The following is a 24,495-nucleotide window of genomic DNA, read 5'->3' as shown; positions in this document are numbered from 1 at the left end:
GCACTGTTTTAAGAAGCCTCAGGGATCTCTCTCAACCCCACCATACACTCCTAATTGCACTTAAATACCTTGTCACACTTCCACTCTCTACTCAACTGTGAAGCAAAGTTGTCTTTCTCCACACCCACCTTTCATCTCTTTTGCCTGGTTATAACTGGATGCTTCTGCAGGGGAAGCTGAGTGAATATGGGAAAGAACAACTTACCCGCAGTACAAGTTTCATCTTAATGAAGCTGTCTGAACTGGAATGGTCCAGCTGGAATCTCTGATCCAGAGTCATGTTTGGGTCCTTAAGTAAGTGGGAGAGACATACCACTGAAGTTCCCAGGGCACTATCCCGCTCCTTGTCTTTTATCTGGGGGACGGAAGGAAACAAAAGTTTTTATTAGCTGGAAACTGGGAAGCATACCACTGGGAACAGCAAGGCAAGAAGGTATTTCAGACAGAAACCAAAATTAGCTTATTTACTTCTGTATGCTTACATCCAAATGGGTGATGCCATCATTTCAGCAGTGTAGCAAGTTAGTACATTTGGAATAAAAATCCCATCACTACCTATGCAGAGAAAGAACTGCTTTAGCAGAAAAAAAAATGCCCTGAGATTTACTTGATTTTCCTTACTTGATTTGGGGGCAGTGTCCTAAGCAGCTGAGATGGCAAGTGGTATAAACCTTTACACATGTTTTAGGTAATAGTTTGTTTAGCCTGTTTAACCTCAATACACCTTCCAAGCTCAATTCCTTTCTGTATCCGAGTGACTGCCACAGAACTGGCTGTGACTGCAATCCTGCTAAAGAGAGAGGGTTGCTTAACGAGCCAGAACACAGAGGTGAAGAGGTAGGGCTCTGGTTGAGAATCACGAAGTCTGCAATTTCTGACAGCAAAATATTTTTATACACAGACTTGTATAAAATGCCCCTTGTACTTTGCAGCCAGAAACATCCCACATTTTGAACTAAGATACTGCAGGTAACATCATCCTAGAACAAAGATAGATACCAAAAAAGGTAGATACCAAAAAAGGTAGATACCACCACCACCTAATACAGAACTGTCTGTGCAACAACAGGTGCTTCTTCCACCTTTTAGTAGGAGGAATCCTGCACAGAAACAACCAGCACTAAGCTCCATAGGTTTCTTCCTACAGATGTGCAGTTGGTCTTCAAAGGAAAGGCTTTTCTCTCACCTCAATGTGGAGTGACTGGGAATGAGCACTGTGGACAAAGAAGGTGAAAGCCTGGCCCCACGTGGGATCTTTGCTGAAATTGCAGGTCTGCAACAAGAACATACATTAGCTTGGTCTTTGAGAGCAAAGAATCCATGACACTGATCACCAGAGAGTGCCATAGTAACCCTCAGAGATGCTACATCCCAGCTGTATGGAGAGAATGGAAATTCCAGGTCAGAAGCATATGGAAGCAAAGTCTCTGGCAAAACCAGAACAAGTTCTCTGGGGTGTGGAAATGCCAAAGAACAAGTCTGGTGAGCTGCAGTTGGCCCCACTGGTGCTGCCTGGACCAGCAGCCTGCCTCACCTGCAGCAAGGCACCGCTCCCTCCCTCCCACCTTCCCACCCAGGGAGAGTCAGAGTGCTGCTTTCAGCCTGCAGCACCCTGAGCCAGCTCCCAAAGCCACAGCAAGCTGACAGGGAAGGGCAGGAAAGCTGGAGGGGCAGTTTCAGGGGTGTAGAACTCGTGGGAAGAGTAGGAGGGCACAGCTTCAGCACCATCCCCTTCAAAGATGAAAGAGCATGGAAAGCACCCACGGGGACTGCGGCTGCAAGTTGTCGTTGCCAGGCCATGAGCGCCGGCAGCAAGTGGAAAGGAGCAGGGAAAGCCTGGAAGCCTGACCTAGCTTAGGAGAGGCAGGAGGGAAAGGAAAAGCCACAAAAGGTAAAAATGCAAGCAGAACCCAATTTCTGGGTGGAGCAAGTGGAAGGAACAAAGGAAAATAGGTGCCAGTCCTGTATGCTCATGTGTAGCCACAACAGGATTAATTCCTATTTATTGGGTGTCCAAAAGAACAAAGGGCTGCCCTCATCCACATCCAGCTGCAGGACAGTGAACATGGGAGCTACTGGGAGGGCAGAGCTCAGCTGTTGCTCATACTCATGAGGCAAAGGTAATTTTTAAATAATGAAAAATGAACTGAAAGTAAAGCGGAGGAGATGCAGATCCATCTTATCTGGGTTCAAACAAAAAACAAAACAGTAAAACTGTGATACACAGGAGCCAGGAAAGACTCTGATGAAGGAGTAAAAGCCAGATTGATGCAAATGACACCCTGCTCTGAGAAACCACGAGACTTATAGAACTAGAGTGTCTGGGCCAGCATGAACTATTGGACACAGGCACAGAAGTACACATGTGTACAGCAGCTGATCAAACACCCTCTAACCACCACAAGTCATTGACACAGTGGTCCCACTCCCAGGCTCTGCAGCTATCACTACAGCTCACAAGTCCTTCCCTTCCTAGAGGCTCCTTGGAGACAGTCACCCATAAGATGTAAAGCAGAAGAATGAAACAGCCTCACCTTACTCTTCTGAGTCTTGCTCCCAACTGTGAGCAGGACGAAGGAGGAAGGTTCTCGTTCCATCTTCTGTCATTTAATACAAGGAAGAAAGAAAAGGGCAGAAAAAAACATTGAGAAATTTATAGTTTACAGGAAGCAATATTAAACCACTACTCTTACTTAAGTTGCTGGAAAGCTGACAATATTTTCCAGATGTGGGACATCTGAGGAGTGTAGCACACAGGAAAGCCTCCAGCCATAACACAGCACAGTCTTACCCTCCACCATCAAGAGTACACATTTAAGCCAAAGTTTTATGTATTTAGGTTTCAACCGGTGAGCAGTAAAAAAATTTGTCAGAAGCTGGGAAGAAACAGAGAGGAGACCTGAAGGCTCAGTGGGAAATCTTGATCATTCCTGGCTGAACCAGGACTCTCAGAATTGGTTTCCAAGGCTCAGGAGTTGCTCTAAAGCAGCTGGAAGTGAATCTTAGACATCAAGTAACAATTCCTGTCCAGAAGCAACAATACTGGACCTCTTGCACCTCTTTGCAGTAATGCTGTAGAAGTTAAGGCTGAGGTTCTAGTCTTGGCACAACACTATATACAAAGTTCACACAATGAGGTCCAGAATTAAGGATCATTGAATGTGATGTGTATCACAGTGCTGGTAACTCATCTAAATTGTAAAGATGGTATTTAGGAGAGGAGCTGCTCAGAGAGAATGGGAAGCTTTCTCCATAGCTCAGAGCTGTGCTTGTGTGTAGCCTGTTCAAGATAAAAGGCAGAAACACCTTCTTCTCTATACCTGCCATTTACATCACAGTAGCAAAATACAGTATGTGGGGAAAAAAGTAAACAGAAGCTATGAGAGAGATAGTATGAATGACAGAAAGGCTTCTGAATCCTTCCAAAACCAAGTGGGGAGGAATCTGTTGGTCACATCTCCAGTGAACAGGAAAGTTACCACAAATGAGCATATTCCTCCCACCCCAATGGAACAGCTCAGCAAGGGAGGAAAGAGCAGCAGCAGCAGCAAGGACATTATGACTTAGTCTCATGTCTGGAGGTTCTCTTTTGCATAAGAAAGAAAGACATCCACACAGTCAAACAGTTCTGTGTTGCATTCCTACTTTGGCATCCTAGACTTTCCCTGGGGTGGGCTTTCAGTCACTATTCTGAGCCCCATGTCACTTAGATTCTGACAGTGGAGAGATTATTTCTTTTTAACCACCACCAGTTTCAATTCCTATGATACCACATAACCCAGAACATTATTTGCAAGCATGGGAGAAGAATATAAACTTTACCTTCAGGTACTTGTTATTTTTTATCTTCTTTGCTCCACATTCACCATTCGAGTACTCAAAGTGGTTTTTCTGAATTAGTAAAAGAGAATTTAAAACAATTAATCTGCAGTCTTAAAAAAAAAAGGCGATTAGGAGTGAGGGCTGCTGCATGGGGGGTTTGTACTTACAGGAAGGTTGAAGGCGCTGTCCAAGTAGACAATCAGAATTGCTGTAGACAGACCTTTCTTATCCTGCAAAGGCAGGGAAAGATAAAACAAACCAAAACACAAAATACTCAGGATCACCCACCAAGGACAATGTAAAACATAATAAAATTGCAAGGGCAGCTTCTGAATGCTAAGCAGCTCTCTGCCTTTCTCCTAAAACTTGCAATTTAGAGGAGCACAAGCCAACACAGCATGACAGTTCTAAGCAGACCAGTAAGATGAGTAACTCTTTGCAATTCATTGCATTAAAGTTTGTCAATCTCTCAGTGAAGAACTGGTTGGGTTCCCCAGTGCATCCAGACACCTAAAAACATGCTCAGCCACATACATCAACATGAATCCAGTGTCAGCAGAACAAAGCCTGGAAACAATTTTATTCACTTCAGTGGAACTCAAATGGTTTCACTTGGTTATGAAGAAACAGCCTCTTTGGGAGATGGGCTTTATCCAAGCAATTCACAAACAACACACCATTTGGAAACATGGCCCTATCAAGCACCAGTGCTGGGTATTTGCCTATGACTAGTACAGATTATTTCAGGGGTCCAGGGTCCTACACAAATCCTCGATGAAGAGGGAGGAGAAAAATTGTCAAAGGAAAGAACCCTGAGAAGTCACTTTGCAGTTAGTCAAACAAAGGTTTGCTAATTCAAGCAAAAAGCTTCCAGATTTGAGTTACTCCTGAATTACCAAGCGACCTAGGGCAAGCAAATGCCCTTCCTCTGCAGGAGCAGCGGGGAGGGAATCACATCAAAACTTTGCCAGATAAAAATAAACTCCCATGAGTTTGCCTGGGGTTTCTAATTTTATACACTCCTTTATTGATGACTGGGCAGGGTTCAGAGTACCTGAATCCTTTAAGCAAATATACTCACCTCATGTAGCTTTTCTTGGTCATTTACTAGTGAAAGCCACTCCAGTTTTAAATGCAAGTGTCCACTTGTCGTCTTACTTAAGGGAAACCACTAAATGGGGACAACAAAGAGAAACTTGAGAATTGAGAGGCAGAGCAGTTTTTATATGTTGCAGACTCTGACACACGCAACAGACAACATGAATTTTACTCTGAGCACCTTAGCCTGCATTTTTGACATTTAGATTGTAGCACATCCATCTACTTAGGCACAAGGCAGAAGAAAATTAAAATAAGACACTCATAAACAGGCAAAGCATGTGGATATTTCCAACCAGCAGCAGCACAAGACAGGCACTCTGGCATTGTTTGTAGAGTGCTGAGTTGCAGGACAAAGCACAGTAAGATCAGGTCATTTCTTCCCTCAGCAAACAGGCTGCTTCACCAAACTTTATCTGCAGCTTTGTATAAAACATTTCGTACATACGGGATACAAGGTATCAACACGAGATACCCCACTGCTGGCTCAGCCTAACCTCAGAACTCTCTGGGATTACCAGCCGGGTCGTAAAAATTATTGTAATGGCTACTTTGGTATTATCTTTTTGTAAAAATACCACAGTGCAAGTGTGCAAGGAAGCTTTAAGCACAAAGAAACACAGCAAAGGGGCAACACAAATGAGTGCAGGTAGATATACACCACCAAGCGCATTTAGAAATAAGCTGTGCTCTTTACCTCATCAACAGTTCTGTCATTCATTACATCTGCTAGGCCTATCAGCAAGCTGAAAGGCAAAAAGCAAACATTTCAATGTATATTGAGGCATACAGCATAAACCACCAAAAAGCCCACTCTCAAATCTGTTCCAAATAACAACTTCTCCACATGACCTGTGTACCTGTGTGCAGCAGAACACACACTCCTGAAGTCTCCCCCTTGAAGTACTTCCAAAACTAAAATAAACTTGAAGTAAATCTCAAGTCTTGTAGTAACTATCACTTCTAATGGCTTCCCAGGATTCCCTGCAGGAGCGTAACCTTTTTCAACCACAGTTGCACTAGGAACTAATTACTTGGTATCAATATCTGTGCAAAGGGAATAACTTCTAACAGTATTAAATTTCCAGTATGAATAATTCAGGTGTCCCATAGCAGAGGCTACTGGACCCTGATAAAAGGTTGTGATAATTTACCTGCCCATAAAGTCATCTTTATCTGGATCTTCATCGTACAAATCCACTTCTAAGTCCTGACCAGGCACTTCATGAACAACAAACTGGAGGAGAAAGAGGTATTGATTAAAAATAAAAAGCATTCACATATACCTATTCACGCTCAGGCTGTGGACAAGAACAGGACACTTGACAGCTGTCTAACACATTAAGGACATTCCCTGCTCTTTCACGGTTAATTGCATAACTAATACAATTGATTACACGTGAAAATATTTCACATTCAGTTTGCTTGGTTTTGAGCTACAAGTCAAACCCCCCAAACTGGTATCCCTAATAAGCAGAGAAGACAAGTGCCAGAGCAGCCTACAGCTGCACAGACTGATGCACTGATTGATATTTAAAGCAGTGCTTTGCACCTCCTCCAAAAACCCACACATGTAAATCAGATCAACCTGAATGACATTTCAAGTTTACAATGTAAGTGTGAACTTGGTGAAGGGACAGAAATGCCTCAACCAAGAAACAAGTCCACCTGCCCCAGTGCAGTCAGCTAAGAGAAGGTCCTGCAACCACAGGGAGGTAAATGGCTGAGTATCCTACAGATGGAAAGATAAAAAGGTTCAGTACCTCAAATGTCTCATTCCAAATGGGATTAAGATCTCGGGAGACTGTCTTGCTTCGATACTGCACAGTGCCAACACGGAGGAGAGCGTACGGGTCAGACTTCCCCCTGATGGCACCAAGGAAATTGTCTTTCTGGACAAGGTTTTCAGCTTCTAACAGATGAACCCTTATTACTCCCTGGATAAAATAAGATACAGAATTGGTCATGAAAATGCAATCTTTGCATAATTATAATATGCTGCCTCCTAAAACTGTTTATTTCAGGCAGCAAGGGTATTCACTATGACAGTTCTGCAAAGACATGTAGTTTGATGCAGTACGTTTCCAATGACAGCTGTAATAAAACACTTTTTCCACCATTTAGCTAGAGGGGGGGGGAAAGCCCCCTTAAACAGATGCACAATTCAATCTAGATAACTGTGCAGCAAATAATATTCAATTTATTTTTAAATCAGAAGCATACATATGCATACAGCATTACAGCCACAGTCAAATCAAGTGCAAAGATCAACTCCCACTGACTGAAGGAGAAACTCATTGGCAGGTTCTTATTTTATTGCACAGGAGCCATTCCACTTCAATTTAGTGATGCAAGTTTGCAACAGGGAGCATGTCTTTGTCACTCATTTATATTTATCCTCATTAGCAAGAGTGTTAGGTATGTGAAGGAAATTGAAGACCTGGATATGTTGAGTATTTAGGAGATTTGTTTGTTGGGGTTTTTTCCCATTTTTTTTTCTGTGACAAAGAGATGTCACCCTCCAAGCTCCCTGTTTACACCCCTTCACAGCATTAGTAAAAATATTAAATAGCCTGATGCTCATTGCTTATGTATTTATCCTCTCATTTGCATGTACCACAGATCTGCAGTTACAGACTAAAGGATTAATTGGTAAATGAGCTCAGAGAACAGACTCCTTATACCATGTAGAGAGAGTAGGAATGCCCAGTGTCCGTGTCTCCCCCTCCCAAATGATGAACTACCCAACACTGCTTTTATATTTATGAAATATTACCTACAGAAAGCCCACAATTCAGGTTGAAAGAGCTGATGCAGCATCCAAAGACACTAAGCTTGGACACATCCACACGGTGGCAACTTCACACTCAGGTAGATAAACACGATGCCACTGAAAAAACAACTCACCTGGGGGACAGGGAACCTCAAGTGGGCAATGTTCATGTTCTTTTTCAGAGGCACTGTGATCCTGTTCGGTAGAACCAGCCGTGCAGCAATGAAGTCTTGAATTAGTGAGTCTGACATTACACTGCAGGTGGGGGGGAAAAGGCAACCTCAATCTCTACAATCAGTCGCAACTCAGAACGAGAAAATGAGGGACAAAGAAAGAAATGGGCATTGCAAAGTAAATGACACCGTCTTCCCCCAAAGTATCTTCAAGCATTGGAACAGGCCATCCAGGGAAATGGTTGAGTCACCATCCCTGGAAGTATTTAAAGACCTGTAAAGTGCTTACACACATAGTTTAGTGATGGGCTTGGCTGGCAGTGTTAGGTTAATGGTTGGACTTGATGATCTATAAAGGTCTTTTCCAAAGTTTATGATTCTATGAAAGAGCTGCAGAGTGGCCATTCAACTTCAATTTTGTGATGCAAATTTACAATATGGAGCATTCCTATCTCAGGGTGTGAACTTGGCTCTAGCAGGTTGTAAAGATGAATGGGAGCTTAGGCTGGGTGAAATCTTCATGCACACACCCTAACAGGTCAAACTCATGTGCCTTCTGTGTTTCCTTAGGAATAACACCAGAGATGGACAAGGGGAGAAGGGAATCAGGAAGTTTCAGCATTTCACAGGGGGCTCAAGTCCTGGAGGTAGTTTGTTTTTAGACTTAGAAAAGGCCTCAGCACACACTGCTGCCTACTCTTGGCCACGTGCTGAGACCTTTTCGAAAATTGAGAGAAGCCAGACACATCAAAAAATAAGAAAGCCAAGCTCATTTCTCAGATGAGGTTCTGGAAGTTGGCAGAGTTTGCACTAAGAAGGAAAATTTCGTTTGAAGTAACTGGAGAGCACACTGGCTGAATTGAGGGCACTATTTTGGAGTTCAGGGAACTTTCCAGCCTAATTACAACTTGCACATTTTTAGCTTTTCAGTTCAAATCTTTTCTTTACAATTGCTCTTTTTGTATGGCAGGTGCAAGAAGTACATAACCATCACAGATGTCCAGTACTCCCAGGTGATTAATGAGAGGATTTCAACACACCACTACAATCTGGCATGAGCAAAAGACAATATTAAGAGGAAAACCCAAAAAGTATCTGAAAGACTCATCCTCTTGATAGATGTAGTGCTTATAAGGGTAGGACTGTGTAACAAAATTGTCCCAATTCACAGAGGCTGGATTAACACATAAAGAATATAAGGAAACTCTCCTACTCCAAATGTTAAACCTTGGTCAGGCTCTTGGCTTTTCCGTAAAAAAAACCCCACAGGAACGTCACAGAATTGTACCCTCTCTTGAGTCTCAGTACACCCAACTAAACACAGCTTGTATGTGAGGACAGATGATTGCATGCAGTTTCTTTGCTATCTTAAGTGAGCCAAATTCATTTGACAGGAAGGGCTCTTGTTCAACCTGTACTTCAGCCCATTCACGGTCAGGCATGTTTTGCTCCCAGCTTTCATTGCACTGCTGAGGAATAAGCAAAGGTTTCTGTGTGCAAATCCCTGTGGGAGAACCAGGGAGTAAAAATTTAGGACACCAAATTTTCACTTAATTATATGAGAGGCTGTAGGCTAGGACACCTACATGCCTTCTCCCTGCAAAGGATTAGGGAAACCAAGTCAGAAGAGAACAGATTAATTCTCCTGATAAAAACTGGAGCTCTCAGGCTAAACTTCGGGGCAAAAGGCCAGTCAGGCCTCAAATTAAGAGAAAAAGAAAGCTTCCTCTCACTCAACATCAAAAGCCTTCAGAGGATCTTTAATGCATTAACTGGCACCTAAAGTAGCCAGATACTCCTATGAGCCTGCAAACTGTGAGCTGCAGGGGAGCAGAGAGGAACGGAAGTGTCTGCACTTGCACTGAAAGGGAGAAAAGCAATGGCTGAGTAACCAATGTATTTTCTGCTGTGTAACAGAATTTTCTCTTTACACTAAGGAACAAGGACAAAGTGAATCCGCAATCTGATGAAACAGTTTGAAACTTACAGTATTGAAACCCACTAAGATTTTCATCCTTGCTGTGTAAGTTTCATGTATGTAATACTAACCCAAGAGGCACTGCAGAAGAGCTACACCTAAAAGGTGAGCAGATTACATAGAAAGAAAAGAACTTTTCTCCTTATAAATCTGGTGCTGTTCTCTTTATCATGGATTGTACTTGAGTTTGTCAGAGGGACTACAACTCTGTGGTATCTTGCTTTTTTTCACTTTACTGTAAAAAATAATAAGCAGACTGCCAGTCTAAACCTACTTCATCTACCTTTGCGAATAACTGGCACATGGGAAACAGAAGGGCTTGTTTTTAGTTTATAAGTCACTGTTGTTTCAGGGATTTACTATTTCCATCCTAAATGCAATTAAGTGATTGAAACACTTTTGACAGAATGTAAAAAGAACCCTCCTCAGGTTTTGCCGCAGCCAGATATGATGGGATGAACATCAACACAACACCTTGCACACAGTGCTCTCAACAACAGCTTTGTTGAGACCAACTTCCAAAGGCTTTTCAAAGGAGCATAAAGTAAAGCAAAGTAGACACTCACTTAATCCCTGGGACATCCAGGAGGTTGCTCATGCCTGCCCAGTTGATTTCCAGATGCTACAACAAAATCAGGGAAAAAATATTATACAGGTCTGTTGAAATTTATTTCAAAATAAATGTAGAATTTAAAAGGGAAATGCTTCTAGAACAAAGTCAGCTGTTTAAAGAAAGGAAAACCTGCACCACCAATTGACTGCATCTGCACATTAGAACCAACAGCTGGTATCAATTCCCTTATCTATTTTATCTGCCGTCCTGAATTGAGGGTATCACTGGAACTTAACCTGCAAGCAGAAGGAAAGATTCAGCCCTTACCAATGGCCAGTGGCAGACACCCTGGGAAAGGTCATGAAGGAAATTCAACAACAGCTAGTGAGACTTTGAAGCTTTGTTCTCATCCTTTCACTTAGGGGTTGGCCTATGCCCTGAGGCAGGGGGATTTACAAATACCACTGATTTCAGGAGTCTGTATTCCTATTCGTACAATAAACAAAAAAGCAGTTCAAAAGGAGTTTTTTTTCATGGTGCTACATCTAAACACAAAACCACCTAATTCAAGATCAAAAATGCATGACTTTCATGAACTCAAGCAGAGCATAAACCACAAGCAAAGGTGTGTGCCGTAAGATAACTGGTTCTTATATGACCAGAAGGTTTCTCATATTTTATTAAACCACAATTCAGTACAAGGCACACGACCTTCAACAGGCAAGCTTTCAAAAGGCAACCATGACAGAATGGTCTCCAAGACGACTGCATTTAAAATCTATGACTGGGAAGATCCACCAGCCAGAAACCTTGAAGCAAAGGCCTCAGAAATGGGTCCTGTGCTGCCACCATAAGAAAGTCCTCCCATTCGTAGAGTGAAGTGTTTAGGCACTACTGCAAAAGCATAGGATGAATTAACTCACATCCTCCTGGAGTTCAAGAGGAGCACTGAACAATCAGGACTTCATTATTTGAGAACCTGAACTGTGAGGCATTCACAGTTATGCAGTTTGGGTTACCAGCGATGGGACAGCTCGTGTCACTCACCAAAGACCTGTCCAAGCACTAAGACCAAGAAGCAAGAAGGCTGCAGGGAGCAGCTCACTCCTGACTCACCGGTTTCTGCATAAAAAACAAGGTCACTGCTCCAACAAAAGGTGCATCGGTTAGGAGAGGTTCCAGGATCACTCGCAACGTCCCATACAACTGCAAACAGAAGAGGAAAGCTGAGTGTTAAGGTACTCTCACGATGCAGCTTCAAAATTGTCAGCTTTTCAGTGATGGAGATAATTTTAGAAATTGTACTTGAAGTATTTTTATTTAGAATTTAATAACAATAGACGTTTTTCCCCCAAACCATTGCTCTTGATATCAGGCAATGCTTTCTATGTTTGTGGAGTCTCTCTGCAATCCTGCCATACAATGGAGCCATTTGTCTACTAGGTTTCAACATTCTAAGAACAGATTGTTGGTTTAATCTACACCAGTTTATGAACATGCTGGTTCTTCTGAAGTTCTCTACCAACACTTTGAGCTCCCCTGAACTCTGGTGGCAGATGCTGGCCCACACATACTCAATGCTCCAGCTCCAACCCTGTTTGAGTCACACTACAAAGCTTAAAACTGGTATTTAAGTGCTTTCCATGGAAGGTATCATTTCCCCAGCCAAGAACAAGGAGATAAAACTAATCATTCCAAGCCTGATAGTTGCTGGCTTCCCACTTAAGTGTCATGACCTCCCCACTGGGAGGTGGTACCTCCTGCCCCACACAGCCTTGAACAGACAACATTAGTACTGCACGCACCTGTACACCTTTCACGCCAAGATTAAATTTCGATATGTCCATGTGAATCTCACAGTCCCCTATGTAACTGAAAGAAAATTCTCACATTATTCCACAGTTTGCAATAGTCCCCTGAGAAATCTGGGGCTGTACAGAGTATAAATGAAATCAGTTTAAGGATTGACAACATGATCCCACAGGCAGAGACGGATTTTCAAGTGACTGAACAGAGGAAGTTGAACAAAGGTCAGATCTTTCACAAGAGCAACCTTGCAGACAGCTGGGATATTGATGTACCTGTAAAACGTCAAAACAACATCTGTATTTCCAGGTTAATTTTCCATTCTTAAGACTGGTGGTTGGCTGAAGCAAGCTTGCTCCAAAAAGGGGACCAAGATGCTCATTCAAAATTCAAGGTCAGAGCAATCGCCCTCTTGCTCCCTTCCCTGCCAAAAGCCTGATCCCACCCCACAACCTGGTGATCCAGCTCCCAAGCTGGTGCAGAGCCATCCTGCCATTACTTATGGGGTTCCCACCTTACCCACACCCAAAGAGCCCATAGATTACCCTCGCCCACAACACAAAAACCCACTTGAAGGACAAATTTATCACTAAAAATAACCTGGTTTCTTTAAGGCTGAACTCAAAGACAACAACGTAGATCAGATTTTGGTCAGTTGCCATGGAGAACATCAGGCTTTAAATAAAGCAAATGCTGAATGTGGTACTTTGGCAACTTGGAAAGCACCTTTTATTAAAGTACAAACATCACCTTATGCAAAAACCAATAACCACTCTCCGGGGAGCAGAACCTCGAAGATCTGTTGATGCCTCTGGCAGAAAATAATTGAAGGGAGCTACCAAGTTCCCTTTCAGCCCTCTGAGAAACAGCTCTGGCTGCAGACAACAAACACCCTGCAGGTAAAGCAGGGTGTAGAGATACTGCAGCACAGTGAATGTGCTGTGCTTGCTGCCTGCATAACTTCACTCCATAATCACAGGAAAAGGACAGGAGTTCTGCTCTGACCACATGTGTATGGGCAAATAGTGCTGCAGTTACCACAAATTCACACTGTAATTTGCACATGGACAGATGCCCTCCCACCCCAAAAAAAGTGCCAAGAATGTCCAACCCTGTGAATTTGTCTCCATTTTTGCAAAGTTCTTTGTATATTTGTTTACAGATAGTCACCTAACAGAATTTTAAGTGCTCATAACACACAGATTAAAGGCTTTAATGTTAGAGCATTCTAATTTCTCATTTCCAACCTCATAAACCATGCCAAAATTAACACAATCTTTCTTAAAAGCTAGTGACATAATTAAACTTATTTTATGTTTGTTAACTTCTACAATTTTGACATTATCTTACAGCTCATTACACTGGGTGCTAATAGAGCATTGTTACAATAAAATTCTAAATGAGAAGCCAAAATGAGTTCCTCAATTTGCAGTAATTAATCCAAGAGGATTTAATTTGGTTTTTGCAAGTGTCTAGAACAAGTAAGAGCTGTGGTGTTTCAATTTACAGCCTTTCTACCTTTCCATGCAGTCAAAAATTCTTCCCATTCAGTCCTATATGTCTCTTTTTTCCAGAAACACTTCAATACATGCAATCATGTTTTAGAATTTAGATGTCAGAGAAGTCTTATCAGAGCCTGAGCCTTTAATTATCCGTAAGTCTGCCTCATACAGGCATCACCCCCCTGCCAGGGTGCTTGGTAGGAAGGGTGCACTCTTTGTTCATTAGTTTTATTCCTCATTTCCAGTCCCAGCTGCTCATGCTTCCATCTGCTCCTCTGCTCAGCATAACCTTGCTGTGCTCTCTGCTGTCTTGCCCCAGAGCACACCAGAGCCAAACTCAAGCCTTGACACTTAAAAACCTGAGGGCTGAGCCCTTCCACCCTACACAGGACTGTGCTTTACCCACCTGTGAAGGGTGGAAGAATCACCTGTTTCTCTCCTACATCACCTGTTGCACAAGGTGATGCAGATATGCCTGTGCTGTGGATGAGAACCTTGTTCAAGTGTAAGTATCTTTATCTCTTCTGTACTTGGGTGGAAAAGCTGGGCCCAGTGTTTATGATACAAAGGCAACCCACTGGCTGAAGGCAGGGATGCTACAAGAGCTGACAGGTTTAACAAACCTGGATGTCTGCACATCCCCTTGGAAAAAGCCCGGGCAATTTCCCCCCTGTAAAGTAACTGCCCATGGGCCCCACCTTGTCATGGCCCCCCATGCTGAAAACCCCCTTTGGCCCAACCTTCTCAAGTGCTTTGTAACACAGACTAGGCTTAGTCTGCCTTCAGACTTGGGAGATGGACATGCAGAATTACACAAAACAGTGCTCTACATAACCATGCCCAACGCTCTGATGCTACAGCCATGTAAGCTGCTGTTAACAGATTTAATTAAAGCAGCTTCTCAAATTCTTTTGGTAACTTCATGCAGTACCAGATCATCTGCATCCCTGACTCTTCTGACAACTACAGCCCATACAAATAAGGGACCTCTAAGTACTACTTTTCCCACTTCCCAAGCAAAGGATGCAATTTTAACACATAGGAAAGGAAGCTCCTCTTCTCATGACACCGAGCTGAACCATAGCATTCAGTGCTGCATCGTGTTGGTGAGATCAGGAGCACAGATGAAACAAAGCCCTTGATGGACCACATGTCTATGAGTGGCTAATAAAACTACACAAATGGTTCCATACAGACCACAAAGGAAGGGTAAGAAGAAAAGGTTTTTTCTATTCCTGCCCTCTTCCTGTATTTTCTCCATGTCAAATCAAAGACTCTGGGCTTCAAGTACTAGTTGCCTCCTTGATAAAACCAAAGGAAAAAAATCTGTCCTCCTGTGCTATTGTGAGACTGAAAGCAAGAAGCATTTACAGAGCAAGTCAAGATTTCTGGATGGAAGGTACTGCTTAACACAACAGGTAACTCAGCACTGGAGTGGGGCAGTGCTGCTGCCAAGGCAGGATTGTAGAACATTGGGATAACAGCACCCTGTGTGAAGTGGCTGCTCAGCCATCCCGGCTTCAGCTGCCCTGGTCACCAGGTGGTAACCCAGCCAAATGATCACACTCAGGTGGTTCATCGAGGAGGGAACTCCCACAAAATTACAGCTAGCAAGCACCAAGGCAAAGAAGTCATGTTTATAACATGCAGACTTGTTAATCCTTTCATGTCCACTGCAACACAGCTCTGCTTCTCTGAAGATCAGTCACTGTGGTGCCAGCACTGCACAGTGCACCCCAGAGGCACCCACAGCACATCACTCTCTTCTCCAGTGCTGTGATGCCAGCACACAGCCCTGTAAACAGATCAGTCATTTAAACCTCATCAGCACAGTGACCAAGAGGTAAAGCAAAGGGCAGCCTCACACTGGGGCAACTCAACTCCGTCTCCACTAAGAAGTGGAAAAAACTGTTCCATTGGTAATCTAGAAAAAGGCAGGTAAGTAATACCATTGCTCAGAGATTTGTCTCTCCCTGTTCCTGAAAGCAACACACAATCTCCTGCAGACACTGCAGGATGCACAACACAGCTTAGCTGCAGAAACTGATGTTAACATATGAACACAAGTGAAGCTGAGGCCTTAATGCAGCCCTAGAGAAGAGACCCCCATCAGAGAGGTGAGGCAGACTGCACTCTCCTGTGTGAATACAGAAACTACTGGGGTTATCAGATTATGTCAGTTCGGGTTAAGTTATCATCAGCATGAGGAACAGAAGTGCTTGGCCAGTTTGGAGATGTTAATGGGTCTGCCAGAGGGACAGGAATGCAGAGGTGGGGGAGACGCGGTTTAGCAGAGAACAGCAGCACTCTTCTGCAAGGCTTAAAAGGCATCAGATCTCTCAATCTCAACATGGAAAGCACAAATTATTTGCCAAAGGCCCTAACACTGACCTGGCTATTACAAAGGGTACTCCACTGACAGCGCTGAAACACCTGCCTGAAAATCAAGCATGTGAATTTACAGGGAGCAACAGTGCTCTGCCAGGGCTGGGGATGATGCCATGCCATTGCCACATTAAGCAGCAGACACAGTTCTGAGGAGCTCTGTGCTGTTGCTAAGACAGTCCGTAATTTCACAGTTTTTTCCTGGCACTACCATGAAAAGCCGTTTAAATTAGGCAGCTCAGTCACCCACTAAACTTCCAGAGCTACAGCAGCATGCAAGTGGTAATTCCCCCAGCAATTTCATTCTCCAGGGCTAAACCAGGAGTTTAGCTTTGCAATGACTCTGATGTTAACAAAACATACAAGCTCATTCAAAACAGCCTGGGAGGTATTAAATGTTTTATCTAATTTTGTTGTTGTTGTTGTTAATAGAGCTAGAGGCAATTTTCTGCTCAGAGAACAGCTGTAATCAAAAAAGCAAATGTGTTGGATAGCACATAGAACAAATGGTGACTAAAACAAGAGGATAAATCTAGAGGAAGGAATTAAAAAATAAATAGTGCAAGTAGTTCTGGAAGAACTGGAGAGGTTGAACTAATGAGAAACAATAGTGGGCAAGACAGACTGAGCACCTCCATACCTGTGAGCTCTCCTGAGAACAGGAAACACAGTTCAAAAGCTTGGGTTCTCACTGCCATCAATGGCAAAGCCAAGGGACACTCTTATACCCATGTTGCAGCCATGATGGGCCAGAGTAGGTAACACCTAGACCTGTGCAGGTTATTTCTGGTTTAGAGGCTGATGCACATTTCACTTCTGTAAGTACTGAGGATATCCAGCTGGGAGACAGATTATCTCATATCATTCTAGGCTCATCTTAGAGCCTTGGACCATGTCCAGTCCAGCATGACATATACACAGGTGGTAAACTAAGACCCATCAACATAATCAATGATGCAACATTACCATATCTGTAGGTCTAGGGTAACTTGTCTTCTATCAATTTCTTTGGTGTAGGCTTTTATTCCATTGATTCTAGGGCACTGAAATAGAGACAAACAAGACACAACATAGTCAACATCTATCAGGATAAGCACAAGTGAAGAATCCTACTCACTTGGATCAATTTGAGTACAGAAGCATTTGTTAAATACTTTGCAAAATTACATGTAAAGAAAGAGTATACCATGCTAGTTTTTTTTCCTTTAAAGATGGAACAGCTTTGTCAGTCCTTAAACACGGGGCTGGTTGCAAGCAGCCCATCCTACAAGCCTTAGGGCGCACTGAAAACTCCTGTCACGAGGGTATAACAGAAACAAATGTGGATATGGCCTTTTTTTTTAATCTCCAGTCCCAGGATACTGACAGCAGGTGGGAAGACATATGAAGAGGAAACACAGGCATCAAAAAGCTGAACATCTGACTCCCCTTGCATCTGAACTTTTCAGAAAAGAGTGAACCACGAGTGTTTCAAAAGATTCCCACTACCTTCTCGCCAAAGTGGATCTTGGTAAAGGTGCATGTTTTCAGATGTACACTCTTTGCTCTGATTTTTGGTTCAAGAACTTCTTTAAATGTTTTTTCCATGATTGTTCCAAAGTATGGCCAAGCCTGTACAAGGACCTAAAAAATGGCAAAAGCAGGAATACACTGAAGATTCTTTGAGTAAGATACCTTTTGTGAGAAACAGACACACCCATTACAGAACCCTGGATATTAATATCTGTCCTTTTAAAAACACCAAGTCAATTTTGTGCACTTAAGTCATCCTTATGGAAGGATCCGTCTCAGTTCCTCAGAAATAGAATTTGTTTCAGGAACTGAAGGGTGAGTTTCCAGCACCATAGAGTCTATTGACTGCTTCTAACCACAGGAGCCAACAAAGCCCAGGGTTAAATTTCTAAAGAACAATAGTCCCTAATTACTCTAAAGTGTCACAAAGTTCCCTGGAGTTAGGTTTATTTAGAGAGGATTGAGGTAAGCTTTTATATCAAAAAGAAAATCTGCTAAAAAAACCCAAGAAAGAGGCTAGTCACTGGATGCTGATTTGCAGGTTCAGCTGTTTGGCTTTGAGAAGTTGACCACACCTGCTGATGGGAGCATTTGCCTCAGTGCTCTCTGGGAACCTTTCTGGTGAAAGATACCACTACGTTTGCTAAACAATAATAACATACACACACCATGTGTCCATATATACACACGAATGCTTGCTTTTTCTTTTTAGTCTCAGAACTAAGTGGTGTTGAATTTATCAAACTTGTATCAATCAGGCTCACATTGGCTCTCAGCCTCAGTGGAACTCCACACTTAAGTGACTCCACACTTCAGTACAGACACAGATACAATTGAGCTACACTGTAGTAATTTGATAACTTTCTCAGACTTGTCCTGCAGAGTTTGGACGAGTGGGATGCAGCTCAGAGCAGGTGGCCTCACCAGCTGGAGTTCAGAGCTCCTCACCTTGTTCAGCCACTCCACTCGTTCAACATCAGGGAAGTGAACCTGGGTGCAAAGAAAAATAAATTGAGTGCCATGTGTAATCTCTTTGGGCACACTGCAACACATGCAAAAGATAGCACGGACTGTGGAACAAGTGTTAGAGTAAGCTGAGATCCCTCTGCCTTCATACATACATCCTTTATAATTTACTACCTCATTGAAAAATTCTAAAACGCAAATAAGCCAGTAAAGAATAGTAAAAGACAAAAGAACCCATGTGCACTGACAATCAGTATGCCTCTGGGCACATTTACATGATTAAAGCAAGTGTCACATCCTGTTCGTGATGTAAAGCAGCATTAGATTTCTCATCCTCCTCTTTGTCATGCCTTGGGAAGCCTGGAGAACCTACTTCCCTTTAAGATCACGAGCTGTGTAGGACCTGTTTCCTGTACTCGCTCACCTCAACCAGGACACCACACTTTGGAAAACAAGAATCTGCTTGGGAAACTCAATTTATTGGTTGTGGCAGCATTTCTCCACTAATACCAACACGGTGCCAATGGCTTCAGGGAAAAGAAGCCCTGTAAGAGTTCGAGCCTATTAGCATACACAGTCCAGTGTTTTCAGCTCTCAGAAATTTTTAAGATGGTAAGGATAAATTAAAATGAAATAGTCACTTATACATCATGTTTTCAAGTTAGACACACCAAATGCCAACACAACGTGTATATGTCCACGACAAAAATCCTTCCGGTTCCCTGAACTGATGACTTGCTTTATCACCATCAGGACAACGGGGTATGAGACCACTCTCAAGTAACTCATCTCTCAGACCCCAGCAAGAAGCTGCTGAGTGAAGAGTTACAATCACCTTACTACAATCACACATTAAAGTCTTATGGATGTGGTATTTGCAGCTGGTGTTACAAGCTGGTAGCAGGTTACTGCGGAAGGGAAGGACAGCACAGCAGCTTCTCAGAACAGACATCTGGGCCCTGCTCAGCTCTACAAGAGCACCTGAATACAAAGGGAATCTGACTATCATCTAGCCTGGTAACAATAATTGGGTAGGACAGTACCTCCTCTTACAAGAGCTGTGAATTACACTCTTCAGGCAAAGGTTTGCTGTTCAATTCATCAGCCTTCAGAGAGGTGCTCAGAGATGTTTGGATGGAATGGACAGCAGCCTTTTAGTACAGCTTCATGGACAATTGAAGAGCTCATTTTCCTTGCTCAAATAATGCTTCAAATGATCTCATTAAAAACCCAAAGTAATATCACCATATTCTTTATAAGCAATTTCTTTTGATGCTCTAAAAGGCAATTTTTTCGTTAAATAAAACAATAGAAGTTCACTAAAATGTCAGCCTGCACAGGTCTATTTGCACGATAAAGTGAGAACTCAGCATCAGAAGGGACAATCAACACAGATAAACTGCTGCTGACATTTTACAGTGAGATGGATTATGTGAATCAGGGGACCTCTGCTTCACCTGCCAGACTTTCATCTTCCACCTAAAGGTCCTCCACCAGGGCACATAAATCCTGGGTTTCCAGCTCCAATGCAATTGCCAGGCACCATCATCCTGCAGCGTTTGTGCCACAGCTCTGGATCAGCTCTGGATGCAGAAAGGATGGAGCAGGGATCAAAGCATCATGGTGGGCTTATTCTTCAAAACACCTTACAGACAGGAGAGGGATGTGACCCAAAAGGAAGGACAGGACAACAGTTAGGCTACCCCTTCCCAGTGAGAAAGTCACAGCCCATATGAGCAGGGGAGAAATGTGGGCCGTTATAAACCATTAAAGTTGTCTGGGATTATTCACTAGAGTCAAGGCTCCTAGAGACTTGAAGCAGCACAAAGGAGCATCAGGAAAGAGGCAAAAGCCACGAGAATGAGGCTGTAGGTAGACCCACCTTAAGAAAAACTGAAATTTAATTTATTATTTGAGCCACAGATACCCGAACCAGACAGCCCACAGCAAACCCCCAAAGCAACTGCAATGAATCACACTACAGAGTGTCACACCTCAGATGCTGTGATAGCAGACATTTGTGGTACATTTCCACCCCACCTGACATCCCCTCATTCAGGTGTTTGCAACCCAGCTCCTACCCAGGCACTTGGTGCCTCAGTTTCCTCTGACAGATGGAAGGAAGGGCACTGCTGGAGCTCAAAGGCTGGGACCAAAGACCACCAGGGACTCCTGGGCTGACACAATTGGGCTTGCAGAGAACACCACTGGCTGACTACATGTTTCTGGTGAAAACCAGCTTTCTACCCTTTATGACAAGCCACTAAATTTCAGTGTGTTCCCAATACCAAAGTTCAGCTCCACTCAATGGTATGAACTAAAGGAGCAGTTCTTCAGAGGAAGCAGAGCTTGGTATCCAGGTGTTGCAACTGCATCATCCACTGTGTAGTAAGACATAAGCTCTGAGCAAATCCTCTCCTAGCCACGGGGTATCCCCATAACATACATACTAGCTAGCATGTCACAGAGCTAGCTCAGCCCAGTGACACCACCAAGCTCTCTTCTTGACCCAACCATTTATCCCTAGAATTTAACATGTCCTAGTATGTTTTGAAAATAAAACCATGTTCAGTTCCACTTTTGAACCATGTGCTCTGGATTTCAGACTCACTTCTGGCCCTTGCTACTGGTGAGAGCCCCACCAGCAAGGTCTTGCCCCGAGTTTGTCATCAGTACAGCATAGGTAGGAGGAGCCCCAAACACTTCCTACTAAGCCCAGAACCAGACACCAAGAGCTGCCAAAGTTAATACTAAAACAGAGTAAGATTTAATCCTGTAGCCTTGGGCAAGTCCCACTATCAGAATCAGTTTTACCCATCTACAAAAGCAGGCATACTTCTTGCCAAAGTTTAAGGAATGCAGCAAAAATTACTTAGCATTTGAAAAGAGCTTTGAAGATCAAAAACACTAGGTAAGGGGCAATTACTAGCAAGTAAAGAAAATGTGTAAGTTTTGCATGACTCCACCTTGCCCTGAAGCAAGCCACACCAAGGTTCACAGCATTAACAAACCCCATGTCTGACACAACAGCACCATTCTGTTCAAATACAACACAGCAATCTATCCATCAGGGTTTGGTTTGGGTTTGTTTGGTTGCTTGTTTTAGGTTTTGTTGGGGATTTTGGTGTTTTGTTTGGGTTTTTTTTTAAGGGACAGGATTTTTAGCTATTCATACAGGAGGAAAAAAGAAAGTGTAAACAAGGCTTTTGCGTGAACAAGGACTTAAAAGGCACCGTTTTAAAAGGACAGTTCTGCACCCAGTAGTATATCTCCCGGTAAAAGGAGTTTAACATCAGGAAGAAACACAGCACACTTGGATTTTGTCACGTGCAGCCAGCTAATAAGTGGCAAAAGCAACATGGAGCAGTCACCACAGCCCCAAGAGCCGCAATGAAGGTGGAAGCCTGGCTACCTCTGCTCTGAGCACTGCCTGCTTGTACAGAAGTCATGCTACAGGCTGCACAGGCTGAAGTCAGAGGGTCTCAACTCTCCAAGACATGGATCTGACTGTGCTTGTCGTGAGCAGATTTCCAGCCTCGTTTCCTGAGGAAGCACAGCCTGCCCACGTACAGTGTCTAGCACAGAAACGCATCTATTCCGAACTCACTGGCTGGTTTCAGCCAAGAAACTGGTGCTGCAAAACAACCCTGCAAATTCCCCAAAACAGATGGTTGAGTAGATTAGGGAAACCCCCCCAGCATTGCCCCTAAAGGAAAGGCTGCACTCTGTATATCTCCTAACAACTAATACCACGACTGAGAAGAACATGAGCCAATTTAAAGAAGCCACCTCTTAGGGAAAACAATTTGTAAGTAACCAACAGCACAATCAATGATTGCTCTTAACTCTTCACTGGATGGATCCCCTCATTTTATTACAGAGCACATGAAGAGACAAACATTTACGAATCCCAAGACACTGCCATCGCTTCACACCTTCAGAACTTTTCCTAGGATTACAACACTGCAAATCCAAGCCATGCTCCCCTTGAATTGTATTCCTACTGCCACCTCTGTGTGACAGGAGAGAAGACAGGGGACAGCTTTAGAGCTCCCAACTGAAGGTCCGTGAACACTGAAAGGCAAAAAAGAAAGATAAAAAAGATAACACCACAGAGAATAAACTGAATAGACATCAGGTGAAAATCAGGTGAGAATCAGCCTCCAAGACAGCCATATGGAAGAAGTAGATCAAATACAGGATGGGGATGGAAGGAAAATTAAAACGGAGAAGTTGAAAAGCATCAAGTACAAGCGCAGTGTGGAAGCAAACACCCAACTGATGAAGAAGAAAAGTTACCAACACACAAAAAGAAAGAAAGTGGCAATATAGGCAAAACTAAAAGCACACCGTGCAGCCCCTTTATCATTAGGTCCTACATCCTACCTTCCAGGAGTAAGTTCCAAGAACTCACAAGTCAGGAATCAGACCTCTGGAAAGAGTCTGACTCTACCATCTCTATGAACACATGCTGGGCAGTAGGAGATAGAGATGAGATACCCCTTAAACCTTCCCTTCCCCTGAAGGAGGCCGAACAGCTCCAGCTCTGTCAGACACCAGGTGCTCCAGCCCCTGACCACCTCAGTGGCCTCTGCTGCAGTCTCCCCCTCTGTCCAAACCTCTCCCATGTTTGGGGCACACAGTGCTCTCTGTGCAGCCTTGTGAAGGGCAAGTACAGGGCAATCAATAATGAACCACCTGCTCCCACACTAACGAAGCCTGAAACTTTCAACCACAAAACCTAATGGAGCTTTTTGAATTTGTGTGCACTGTGGGGGCAAGTCTGAATTTTCAACAGTGACTAAGAGGCTCAATTTCTGGTTGCAATGATTCAGGGCACATGAGGATAAAATGCAACACTGCTCTCACAGCATCAGGGCAAGAGCTGACATCACCACACTCATTAATGCCCTGAATTGTGGTTTTTTACGCTCTGTCAATACAAACAAGCAGAAACCTCATTCAGAAACAGACTTCTGTGCCTGGCAGGAGAGAACATGTGCAGGGAGCTGCATCAGCCCTGCCAGGAGACCCTGGCTTCACTCCTCAGAACTGCCAGCTGCCTTCATTTCCCACAGAATTAAGGAGAGCCAATTGCTGTAGGCTGTATAAAAGTTTACCGACTATAAATGCCTCCATGCAACACTCTTTACAAATAGAGGTCTTTGATATTCTCTTTCTTACAAGAAGAACATTTTCCTACCAGTCCCTAACAGATTTTTAAATGCAAACAAATGATGATAAAAGAAAAAAGACCCGAACACCTCATCATCCTTTCCATTAGCCAACCACAGCTGCCCAATAAACAACCCAAGACATAGAATAAAATGTGCAGGTAGAAATTCTAGTTTCTTCCCTTTAAAACGTAGAGTGACTAGAAACAAATGTGAACAACAAACAGGGGTTGGCCTTCTGTACCATCCAGAGATGACTCCTTAAAACTAAATGTTTGTTTTTTAGCAGGAAGAGAATATTATGTTTATATATATTTGGTTTTTAGCAGGAAGACAGTATTACGTTTATATATTTTTGTTTGTTTTCAAATGACACTAAAGGAGAGAAAAATCTGCTGGATGAGAAAGTCTAAAACAAGTACCCTCAACAGCAAAATACCTGCAATGCAACACACATATTTGAAGGGAGGTTTCTCTGGCGATACATCAGTCTGCTTTACACACCCACTTACAGCACATCTCCTGTCTAAAACAACTTCTGGTTTAATCCTCGCTTTCCTGAGCAAGACTTTAAAATCAAAGACTCTACTGCTCGGCCCACGGCATCACTGCCGCCCCTTTGGCTGCTCGCTCCGGGACACGTCGCTCTCTGTCCTGCTCTCGCCGCCCGGAACCGCCGGGACCCTCAGCATCCCCTGTGCCGCGGGATGCGGGGCAGAACACCCCGCGTTCCTCACTCACCCACGCCGGCAG

At 43.4% G+C, this 24,495-nt stretch overlaps 1 protein-coding gene across 3 annotated transcripts in view; it reads right to left on the bottom strand.

Annotated features, from left to right (window-relative positions):
* ESYT3 (extended synaptotagmin 3) overlaps positions 1–24,067 on the bottom strand; it is a 30,497-nt gene extending 6,430 nt beyond the window's left edge. Inside the window, exons 1-17 of one of the 3 annotated variants that reach the window (XM_017740123.1) lie at positions 22,504–24,067; positions 18,551–18,592; positions 17,579–17,713; positions 17,057–17,133; positions 12,203–12,269; positions 11,514–11,603; positions 10,411–10,466; positions 7,828–7,948; positions 6,684–6,857; positions 6,075–6,157; positions 5,618–5,666; positions 4,904–4,993; positions 3,990–4,052; positions 3,823–3,891; positions 2,535–2,600; positions 1,187–1,273; positions 206–355 (exon numbers count right to left, since the gene is read on the bottom strand). In XM_017740123.1, coding sequence (XP_017595612.1) covers positions 206–355; positions 1,187–1,273; positions 2,535–2,600; positions 3,823–3,891; positions 3,990–4,052; positions 4,904–4,993; positions 5,618–5,666; positions 6,075–6,157; positions 6,684–6,857; positions 7,828–7,948; positions 10,411–10,466; positions 11,514–11,603; positions 12,203–12,269; positions 17,057–17,133; positions 17,579–17,713; positions 18,551–18,592; positions 22,504–22,548 — 1,464 coding nt within the window. In that variant the 5' untranslated portion in view covers positions 22,549–24,067. Of the gene's footprint in view, positions 1–205; positions 356–1,186; positions 1,274–2,534; positions 2,601–3,822; positions 3,892–3,989; positions 4,053–4,903; positions 4,994–5,617; positions 5,667–6,074; positions 6,158–6,683; positions 6,858–7,827; positions 7,949–10,410; positions 10,467–11,513; positions 11,604–12,202; positions 12,270–17,056; positions 17,134–17,578; positions 17,714–18,550; positions 18,593–20,025; positions 22,457–22,503 lie in introns of those variants that run through there. The other 2 variants (XM_017740124.1, XM_017740125.1) reach the window with 2 other exon arrangements.
* Positions 24,068–24,495: the final 428 nt, after the last annotated feature.

The sequence above is a fragment of the Corvus brachyrhynchos genome, unplaced genomic scaffold (genome assembly GCF_000691975.1).
Source record: "Corvus brachyrhynchos isolate BGI_N302 unplaced genomic scaffold, ASM69197v1 scaffold126, whole genome shotgun sequence".
NCBI lineage: Eukaryota > Metazoa > Chordata > Aves > Passeriformes > Corvidae > Corvus > Corvus brachyrhynchos.
This window is presented reverse-complemented; position numbering and strand designations above follow the sequence as displayed.